The sequence below is a fragment of the Mizuhopecten yessoensis genome, unplaced genomic scaffold (genome assembly GCF_002113885.1).
Source record: "Mizuhopecten yessoensis strain PY_sf001 unplaced genomic scaffold, ASM211388v2 scaffold11043, whole genome shotgun sequence".
In the NCBI taxonomy this organism is placed as follows: Eukaryota; Metazoa; Mollusca; class Bivalvia; order Pectinida; family Pectinidae; genus Mizuhopecten; species Mizuhopecten yessoensis.
The window spans coordinates 419,796-431,686 of record NW_018408850.1 but is presented as its reverse complement, the minus strand read 5'-3'; the positions used below and the strand labels follow the sequence as shown (position 1 = coordinate 431,686).

General features: G+C 34.1%; 1 protein-coding gene across 1 annotated transcript in view; it reads right to left on the bottom strand.

The window, feature by feature from the left end:
• Positions 1–1,730: 1,730 nt before the first annotated feature.
• The window catches only part of LOC110464947 (cyclin-related protein FAM58A-like), a 13,201-nt gene continuing 3,040 nt past the window's right edge, over positions 1,731–11,891 (bottom strand). Inside the window, exons 2-6 of the mRNA XM_021520439.1 lie at positions 7,028–7,125; positions 5,803–5,888; positions 4,183–4,315; positions 2,675–2,902; positions 1,731–2,105 (exon numbers count right to left, since the gene is read on the bottom strand). Coding sequence (XP_021376114.1) covers positions 2,013–2,105; positions 2,675–2,902; positions 4,183–4,315; positions 5,803–5,888; positions 7,028–7,125 — 638 coding nt within the window. The 3' untranslated portion in view covers positions 1,731–2,012. The remainder of the gene's footprint in view (positions 2,106–2,674; positions 2,903–4,182; positions 4,316–5,802; positions 5,889–7,027; positions 7,126–11,891) is intronic.

Here is an 11,891-nt window from a genome sequence, read left to right as displayed (position 1 = left end):
CCTTGACCCAATTCCATGGTCACAGGGGTCAAATATGTTAAAATATTCAAACGACCTCTCAATAACCAAAAGGCCCAGGGTACTGATATTTTTGGCCTGTAGCATGGTGGGATGAATGACCTTGACCCACTTTCAAGGTCACAGGGGTCAAATGTCTCAAAATCTTCCAACAATTTCTTCTCAATAACCAAAAGGCCCAGGGAACTGATATTTAGCCTGTAGCATGCTGGGATGAAGGGCTACCAAGTTTGTTCAAATGAATGACCTTGACCCACTTTCAAGGTCACTGGGGTCAGATGTCATAAAATCTTCAAATGACTTCTCAATAACCAAAAGGCCCAGGGTACTGATATTGGGCCTGTATCATGCTAGGATGAAGGGCTACCAAGTTTGTTCAAATGAATGACCTTGACCAACTTTCTTATCATTCATATATGCAAAGAATCAATCTTATGCCCACTTTAAAATTAATATCCCTAATCTCCTGTAATTCTTAAAAGGAGTTAACGCAATGCAATGATCATTTCGAAAAAAAAGTAAAAAGAATTCTATCTTCTTTTTTTTTTATTAAAATATAAAGAAAATCTATACATTTTAAAACCCAGGATAGTTTACTGTAAATTGATATTTCTTTGTAATATTATTCAGTCTTAATTTCACTTCAGCATTTGAGGGTATTATCAACAAATTGTTTTCATAATTCTTCAGCTTTGTGGCACCTCACAAATGACTGCAAATAAATGCTGTGCGATGGAAATATTGTCAGCAAGTTTATATGTATAGTGATCGTTTACAGTCCACGGCTGAACCTTCACTTATAACTGAAATAACAGAGGTAATGTCTTTTTCAATGAAATTAATTTTAACAAAGAAAATATTTCTTTAATGTTGCTTTATCTTCAGTCTTCTATAATGACAAATAGAAGACAATGCTAAGTTGAAAACAGCTCTGCGATGTAACTCTTATTTGCACATATAACTGGTTCAATGTACATTTTACCTGAAGTGATGGTTTCAACGTATCAACACCCAATATTGAAATGAGTTATTTGATTTTTTAAAAAAAAACACTTAAAAGCACATATATATAAATGATATTTCAGTCAGAATTATCTTGCTTATAGCAATTTTATCCACCGTATTTTCAGCAATGATCAATGCATTTATCTGAATTTTCACATCATCAGATAACCAATAGATGTACACAGTGGTGTTATTAATTCTTCTTTGTTCCGACTAACTGGGTTTCAGAAAAAACGTGTTCTCCAAAGACAAGGTCTGTAGTATATACTGAGACAACTGTCTGTCACAAGTGAGAAACTTGATGGTTCATACACTGGAGCTACTACAAACAAGGTCTGAAGTATATCCCTAGACATCAATCTGTCACAAGTTAGAAACTTGATGGTTCATACACTGGAGCAACTACAAACAAGGTCTGAAGTATATCCCTAGACAACTGTCTGTCACAAGTTAGAAACTTGATGGTTCATACACTGGAGCTACTACAAACAAGGTCTGAAGTATATCCCTAGACAACTGTCTGTCACAAGTTAGAAACTTGATGGTTCATACACTGGAGCTACTACAAACAAGGTCTGAAGTATATCCCTAGACAACTGTCTGTCACAAGTTAGGAATTTAGCAGTCTATTACATTCAGCTGGAGTTTCCAGAAGCAATACCTGATGTATATGTTGTGGACACACATCTTCTGATCACAAGCTAGAAACCTGTACGTCTTAGACATCTATAGGTCAACTGGAGCTATCAGAAAACAAGGCCTGTGCTCTATTTATGCTGACATGGCTGTCTGTCGTAAGTAGAAACTTGATGGTTGGTGATGTTGATCCACTGGGGTTGCCACAGGAAGCAGGCCTGAGCTTTATATCGACACTCCTGTCTGTTAAAAATTCGGAACTTCGTGATAATTACTTCAGTCGAATGAATTTGTTGTAGAACCCAAGCAACAATGACATCTTTTTTCTCAAGGCAAAAGATCTAATCCAATCTTCATGGTTGCACAGACGTTTCCAGATCGTAAATGTCAATAAGGTCACTCATGATATCCTTTAAGTTTCCTATTGTAGCGTCCTCGGTAAACACCTACAAAACAGGAGTTATTTCTTTTGATATCAAGGTAAACTTTGAGACAACACTTGAATTGTAGAAAGGTTCATACAGCACGACCAGTGAAGTGTTGATGTGTGACGTTTTGATGACTAGTAGGATATACACTCTGTCACCTTCACCAGAAATATGACTGGTGAAGCATATATATATACACAAAGTGAAATACATGCATGAGTTGGAACAATTAAGCGGGTACAACACATTCATACGTGAAGGAAATTATCTGTCATGATGGTAATATACACGCAATGTAAGCAATGGATGCAAGATTCAATCTTTTTATAAGACCAAATGCCACCAAGTAAACTGTCATGTAAGAGGGCTATTCCAGAAATATAAAACATCATGTGGCAGGCAGGGCAGGGTGTGCTTTTTTGGGAAATTGATCACTATCAAATATGCATGTATCTTTTTCTTGGCTCACTTCTGTGACCTCCTCCCTCGCCAGCATTATATGGAATGGACTCAGAAATAACTTGTTGTAAGTATTCCTATAACTACATTTTTTTATGACAGACTTCCCGATTTGCTGAAGTACTTACCTTCCACCATGGAGTATCTGACTGGTAGTGATAAGGAACATCCACTCCGTGACATTGTAGTGTCATATATAAAATGGCCACTGCAATATGATCTGGTTTGTATTTCAGCGTGACACTGCCATGGTAACAGTCGCGTAGTAGTGCCCAAGCTGTTCTAGCTATTGGCAAATCCTCCCATCGATAAGGCTCAAACCAGTCTTTGATGAACTTCAGGTAATGTAGAAGGTACTGCAACAGTCAAAAAATGTATTACATGTGTTAATTTTATTTTTTAAGTTGGACTAAAAATAAAGATCTACCAAAATGCTGCCTGTATCATTTGTCAACGCAATCAACCAAATACCATGGTCTGAGATGATGAATTTGCCTACTTTCATGTACACCATTTAGTCAGTAAATGGAAAAGTTTTAAACAAGACGCCCAGAGGCCCTGTATCACTTACTTGGATATGTTTAAAGTTCTTGATAATAGGTAAAGACATAGCGCTTCATGGTAGGTATTCTATGGACATATTAAATTTCAGAAAGATCCATTCAGTATTTCTCGAGATATAGTGTAAACAAACATCAAAAATCAAAATCCAAGATGGCGGCATGGTGGCCATCTTGTTTTAAAACATATATAGTAACAGGCACTACTAGACAACTTGATGGAGACAAAATTGGGATAAAATCCTGTAATGCCTACGGTAGATGAAAATTTTATCTCTATTTCCCCTATTGGGCCCTGCCCCTCTGCCCTGGGAGTCATACCAACCATTTATACAAAATTAAGTCACCTTGACCTATAAGGATGCTTCAGACTAAATTGGGATGAAATCCCTATGATAGAAGAAGCATTTTGAAGGTTTACCTTTACTTCCCCTATTCGGATCCACCCCTCTTCCCGATGGGGGGGCGACACCCACTGTTTATACAAATCAAGTCCCCTTGGCCCAAGCATGCTCGAGACTAAATTAGGATAAAACCCCTTTATCCCTATGCAAGGATTTTAAAAGTTTATCTCTATTTCCCATTTTGGGTCCTGCCCCTCTGCCCCACACCCACCCTTTTATACAAAATTGAGACCCCTTGGACCAAGAATGCTCCAGAATAAATACGAATAAAATCCCTTAATTCTTATGGTAGAAGAAGGATTTTAAAGGTTTTACCTCTATTTCCCCTATTCGACCCCACTCCTCTGCCCCTTATGGGCAGGTGAGCTTAAAATGATATTTTACTCCCGTAAGATGTTAGACGGAAAAATCTCATCTTGATTGTAACAGTTTGGAGGCTTAGTGCCAAGATTTAAACAAATCTTATCTCAAGGATTCAGATTAATTTATACATTTATTGATCTCTCTCGGCCATTATTCAAACTGGAAATGAAACAAGACATTGTAAAAAAAATATCATCAGAAGATGCTTACAGTAGACAAGTTCTGTAGACAAACAGTATCAGGCTCAGGTTAACATCTCTGTCTCCAGAACTTACCAGTCGTGAATGCTGACATTGTACAGGGACTTACTCTGTGTGGATGGTCAAACACCACTTTAAAGTTCATCATTCTAAGGACAAACAGTTCACAGCTGGCTACAGAATCCCGCAGGGCCCAGTACTTGTCGCTCATCTCCAGCGGAGGCTTACTCTTATGTAGTGTCCTACATACAAAACATCAGCACATGTCACACAGGAGCTTAGTATGTAGGTAACTTACTTATAGGGACCTTAACTTGTCAGAAACTCTACCTTATTTGTCAGGAATGGTACCTTATTTGTCAGGAATGGTACCTTATTTGTCAATATCTGTATCTTATTTGTCAGCAATATTGACCTTATTTGTCAGGAATGTTGACCTTATTTGTCAGGAATGTTGCCTTATTTGTCAATATCTGTATCTCATTTGTCAGCAATATTGATCTTATTTGTCAGGAATGTTACCTTATTTGTCAGCAATGTTGCCTTATTTGTCAGGAATGTTGACCTTATTTGTCAGGAATGTTGACCTTATTTGTCAGGAATGTTACCTTATTTGTCAATATATGTATCTTATTTGTCATGAATGTTACCTTATTTGTCAGGAATGTTGACCTTATTTGTCAGCAATGTTGCCTTATTTGTCAGGAATATTGACCTTATTTGTCAGGAATGTTACCTTATTTGTCAATATATGTATCTTATTTGTCAGCAATGTTGACCTTATTTGTCAGGAATGTTACCTGATTTGTCAGGAATGTTGCCTTATATGTCAGCAATGTTGACCTTATTTGTCAGGAATGTTACCTTATTTTTCAGCAATGTTGACCTTATTTGTCAGGAATGTTATCTTATTTGTCAGGAATGTTACCTGATTTGTCAGGAATGTTGCCTTATATGTCAGGAATGTTGCCTTATATGTCAGCAACTTTACCCTAATTTGTCAGGAATGTTACCTTTTTTGTCAGCAACTTTACCTTATTTGTCAGGACTGTTACCTAACTTTTGGTAAGGTTATTTATCAAAGTTCTTTATATTCTTTGCCTGAAATTTTGCAATGTTTGTCCTTGAATGAATTTTTTACTTATTTTCTGTGAGTTACTGTATGATCCAGGGTTTGTGTTTGCATTATTGTCATTGTTTATGTGGGATAGACATTTTTTGCTATTTGTCTGTTAGTTTAGCCTTTTCGCATGTGTTTGTTACATAATTTACATTATCTATGTCACTCTGGAATTGTAACACTATCTAAGTAAATTATTTTGCTGTGAATTTAACATCATTTGTCATTTTGTTTTCCTTATACCCGAGATTTTCCAGAAAGAGTAACATTGTACCAGTCAAAGGGAAGTAACCTCAATTTCTATCACGGAATCTCATTTTTCAAATCAAATAATAACATATAGATGCTTTGAACATAATTCTATTAATCTAAATCATAAACCGTAATTTTCCTACAAAACTAAAATATCAGTCTAATTTGGATACAAATATTTTTCAAAATCACCAATTAACTTAAAGTTTCAGAAACAATTTAGCACACTGACTTTGTAATTATTTTAAACATAATAGCTAACATTTTTCAGTAGTTTTCTACAGAGATGTTCAAACTTTATTTTGATAAACTCAGAATATCATTGTCACCAACAATACTTGTTGTCAGACGTTATACCTGTAACAGACGTTCACAACATCTCGTAGTTTCAGTTGTTGTTCTTCCACTTTTCCTGCCAGGTATATTGCAGTTGTGGCTATTGTCTACAAATACATAAACTGATTGAAATGTTTCGTTCGCATAAAATAGCATATAATGCATGTAGTTGTGAGAAATAATAATAAACATTACAAAAATCATGGATGGTACACCATTGTACTATTAGTATTACCCTTTCTGATTTAATTTAAAACGAAAAAACATAACACTTAAAACATTGTCATATTAACTCATTCACCCCTGAAATTTCATAGTGAACTATTCCAACCTTTGAATTGAAAGTGTTCAAATGTGTCTTCAGGGGTGAGTGGGTTAAATACTGACTTCCAACTCACAATTGGTTCTTCATGGTCACAAACTTTCTAACACCCAAAACGTCTGGCTGGGTAATCCCCACGACATCAACTTGCACATTAGATTCAGAGAACTTTGTAATGACACAGGGCACTTCATCCACCAACTTATCATTTACATATGCAGGTTTTTTGTTAAACAGTACAGTAAACGACTGTACATTTAACTTCAAATGAGCTCTATGCATACTGCCGACGGGTGCTCGGCCGACGAGTGCCTCGGATGGTTAACGTATGGTGACCGATGATTTGAAATAGTGCGGACATAAACTTTTTAAAATATATAATATGCAGTGTTTAATGCGAAAAAAACCCCTCAAAACTGAAAGGAATATCAAGTGTTGGTTATAATTATTATTAGATTCTAGATATGTATTTTCGTTTCAACAAAATCAGCTGATCTGCGGAAGCCAAACACTTGAAGTTTGTGTGTAGGCTGGAGTTCTGGCTGTTCCTTTTTTATGGTTTTCTGACCGATACTAATATTGAAAATATTAAATCTACAAAAAGTGTTGTAACTTTTCTTATTGTAGTTCATGGTAACGTAAATATATGAATTGAATGGAATTGTTTTCATGTACACTAAGGCAATGAATAGCAGTAGCATGATCTACCTATCTTCCGAGGAGTGCTTTAAAAAATCCATTCAATCCCTATATGAAGACTTACCAACTGATAGAATGATATATTTTTGGTGAGCTTTTTAACAAACCATAAAACAAGAATGTCACCTCTAGATCTAGATCTGTTACAGAAAAAGAGCAGGAAAATGATGATTACCAGATAATGAGACAGAAACTTTCTATAGTGCTAAATTACTTCATACTTACATAAGGATCATAGTCGTGTAAGGAATTTTCCTTGAAAAACTTGTGGTAAATGACAGCAGCAGTAGCTAGCGGAACAGACTCCAGTCGCAGCCTCTGACCTGTAAACAAAAAGAGATTCCTGGTAATTGTCAATATTTACTTAATTAGTAGAGCGTCTGTCTAGAGTTTGGAGGGTCCGGGGTTCGAACCCTGGGCTCTCTTTCTCCTGTTACAAATTTAGCGCTCAGCGAAATATACCCACTGAAAGTGGTATAGAGTTCCTAAATTGTGTGTCTTCGTGGTCGAAGATTTTGTTAAGGGAGGTATCTTAAGCAATATTTATCAAGTCAATTTACCTCAGACTTTGACTTATCGATCATGATTTTCAATTATCAATCATTGTAAAAGTTAGAAATTGCTCTAAATTAACATTTCTGCAAATAGTTTATTAAGTTAAAACAAAAACAAAATTTTATTCATTTTGGCACAGAATATAATTTAATTCCATTATCCTGGAAAATGTTGGCCAATTTACATTTAACATTTTTAATAATATTGATCAGTAATATATATATCAGTGGTCTGATGGGGAATTGTACTACTGTATATAAAGTCATCTTTCCAATAAAAAGTAAAGCTCAGAGTATGTACAGAGCATATGATATATATATATAATAGATGTCAATTCTGGGCCCTCTTCAGGGGGATTTGACAGACTGAATGCTAGTCGTTTCGGTAACAGGTAGTTTCGGGAGTCCCACAGTCGTTTCGGGACAATTGACACAAGTTTTTTCAGGACATATGAAGTTTTCACTTATAAATTACATTTCGCTACCGTTTCATAAAAAGTCCTGTAAATACGTACACAAGTATGGTATTAGTCTATGACCAGTGTCACAACTTACCCCTGCTTGGGATCATTAGTGATACCTGATTGCTAGAGCTTGAGGTGATAGATCTACCTACCAACATTTACCCGATTGACAGTGTGATGTTACCTGGTGAAACTGATCTCATTATTGATAGGTTCCTTGTTTCATATTGTAATAATATGTTTTAAATTCACTCTATTCTCCATTATTGACATTGAGAGACGAATATGAGTTAACATTGATTCTAACCATGTTTTAAGCATTTTAATTTTGCTATATATTGAAATTAAATTTCATGAAAGTAAAAACATGAAACACGTTGAATATATTTTAGGCATGTGAATCAATCGGCGCGTCTAATTACCCAATACTACCCAATACTACCCAATACCACCCAATACCACCCAATACTACCCCATACGACCCAGTTATGAACCAAATACTTCTTTATTACTTTGAAATATCACCTTTGTAGACGTTATTTACTTCCATCTGCCATATTTTATTGGGAAATATGCGATTTGGTGCTGAAAACATCACCGAATTGCCGTGACTATGACCCAATACTATACCCCATACCACGGAATTAGATTAGATCTAAGTCCGTGCTCATACCACCCAATACTACCCAATACCACCCAATACTACCCCGTACGACCCAGTTATGAACCAAATACTTCTTTATTACTGTGAAATATCATATTTCTTGAAGTTATTTACTTTTATATGTCACATGCTATGCTGGAAATATGCGATTTGGTGCAGAAAACATCACCGAAATGCCTTGACTAGGGGTTCGACGATTTAGAGGAACAGGCAGGAACATTAATGAATATATATATTAGATACATTTAAGTATCATTATCAGGTATAAGATATATTTGATAAAAGAATTGCAATTACATGATACTATATTAATTCTATTCATGTCATAAAATGGTGTTATTAAGATCATATATATAAATTCAACAGGAAATATTTAGAAAATTTGAAATTACTTTTCAAAAATGTTAGTTATTCAATTTTGTTAAACATAACAGTATCAATTATATAACAATGCTGGAGAAGAACCTTCAGTTAAATTAGATACTCAAATATTATGAAATTCAAAAAGTATATGGATTGTATATGATTCGAAGTCCTTTCAATTACTTGATTAACTCACAGATAGTCCGTTTTGGACAAGCTAGATATTTTTCCAGATATAGTTCCCTGACCAATCTTATGAAGGGTAGATGAGTAGGTTGTCATTAATCAATGTAAAAATTAAATAGATTAATAAAAGGAATTACGTTACGCTTCTTATACATCAATCCAGAGACGTATATATTACATTACGTAATATATACATCTTTGATCATCCGAAAGCAAAATACTAGATACCGCGATGTTGCAATATTATTTAACAAAGTTTATAACAAAACAACGTCGAATTATGATTACCAAATTATGTATGTCAGCTCACAATCTTGCAATAGAAACGGGAAGATACAGGAATGTTGCAAGGAAAAATAGATATTGCAGTAACTGTGACCTAATAGAGATAGAAGATGAATTTCATTTTCTATTTACCTGCCCACGTCATCTAGATCTAAGGAGAAAATATATTAAAAATTAGTACCGGCAAAAACCATCTGTATTCAAACCTATCGAATTAGTAAATATGTTAGGTAAATTTATTATTGAAGTTAACAAACGAAGGAATGTTTAACTTATAAGTTTGTTTTACGTAATTTTGTATTACTCAATCGTATCATGTCCATGTTTTGTTCGAACAATCTTTCATGTTTAAGATGGTAAATGCTCAACATTTTTTTGTTGTTGTTGATGATGATGATGATGATGATGATGATGATGATGAATTGATATTTTGATGATGATGATGATGATGATGATGATGATGTTGAAAGTGGTAATGATTTCAATCATATCGGTGATTTGTAAAAAAGGTACCAGTTTTATGAAATTCATGTAATTATGTCAGGTTGTTGTACTTTGACGATGATGATGATGATGAGGAGGAGGAGGAGGATGGTGATGTAGTATTTGATGTTGATTTAAAGAGATGATTATTTCATGATGATGAGTTATAAGACGACGACGACGGCCACTACGATGATGATGATGATAATAATGATGAAAGCGATGATCTATGATTTCGATGATGTTCATGTTGCCACTGATTTGTGATGAATGTGCCAGTTATATGTAATTATAAGTTGCTCTTATATGAAATTATTTTTTGAAAATCCTATAAGTTGTAAAACTTACGGAAATAAATTGAATTGAATTGAAATATACTTTTAATAACCCTGCGTTTGTGACACTAATTAGGAAATAACAGAAATCTGTTATCTGGAGTACGGCTCCATTCTGGACTCGGGCAAATATCCCGACTCTGTGCCCCCGGGCACTTAACAATCCAAGTTCCTGAAGGTACACTAATGAGGTGTATACAGGCACGGAATTAGATTGTCATCTAAGTCCGTGATACAGGTACTGAATCTAAATCACAATTACAGGTAAATATATATATTATAATTTAATTTTATAATGTCTTCCGAGGAATTACAAATCCCACTTGCAAACCACTTATATAATATGTACAGAAGACGTAGCAGTCTATGTGATTAGTAATAATTTTAAACAGTGTCTTGTAAGTCATTTTAGGCTGAATATCATATACAATTACATTTTCTATTTTATGCATTTGTTAAATATGATACCAGGTGTCAATCAGAAACATTTGTTTATGAAAATAATCTTCCGTTTAAATTATAATTAGCTACTAGTTAGTGTGAATTTAGCAGACCTCGCTGGTAGAAGGCTCCCCAACCCTTGGAAATCTAAATTTCACTACAATGCAGAACTAGGAAATTATTCATTTTATTTATCACCATTGTTATTGTTTTTTTAAAGACATCATGTTTTAAGGCAGTAAATGTAAAAGAAACCTTTTAACTATTATTGTAATTAATATGTAAGGAAAAAATCCAAGAGTTTATTAGGTAGGGGCTGTCCCAATCACCTGCTCTCTGGATTGGCACATGTGATAGTTTGTTTTAATTTATTAATGTATTATGTATAATAGCTGTTCTTAACAAAATTATGATATGGTCTATATATTTTCAAATATTTAACATTTAAATATGTTGAGAACAAAACTGGGGAGAGATTTTCACCTTGTTTTACCCTGACGTGACATGTGAAAAAATCAGTCATACCATTGCTAGTTTTTACGCAAGATTTAGTGTTTTCATACAGATTTATTATAGCCTTAATATCTTTCCTGTGATATGATTCTTTAATAATTTCTTCCATAAACCTACCCTCCAAACAGTTTCAAACGCTTTTCTGAAATCAATGAATGAACAGAATAGCTTTTTACTTTTTGAAACGTATATAGATATTAAACCATGAAGGATAAATATATTTTCAGTTGTAGAGTAGCCTTTCCTAAAACCAGCTTGAACATTGGAACAAGAAGTCTATTGTCTACTATTACGGAATTAGATAATCAGTTTTGACCACATCGGCCTTTGAAAAAAATTGAAACTTCAAGCGTTTCAACGTGTTTCTTTCTTCTTTACATATACAATTAATACACAGTAAGGCCTAACGGCAATCCAACATATGGACTTCAATGTTTATTTACGTAAAACACGTATTTCAATTAACTTATATTTACATATAGAATAATATTTAATTTTCAGTTTGATGTCCCTTTTTTGAGTTGGAAAATTGCATATTTTCTTTTTTTTTAAGATCGTAGACGGGATGGGATTGTAATCTACACATTAACATCAATTAATTCACTCAAAATATATTCATGCTATTTATTAAGAGTTGAGTATAAGTTATGAAGTTATTAAAATTTAGTTATCATAATGTCATTTCCAATGTTTCAGGTGTTATGACATCGCAATAACAATGTCATATATATAAATGAGAAAATAACCCAGATACATATTTATTATATATGTAATATATAATTCTCTGAACAACCTTTTTTT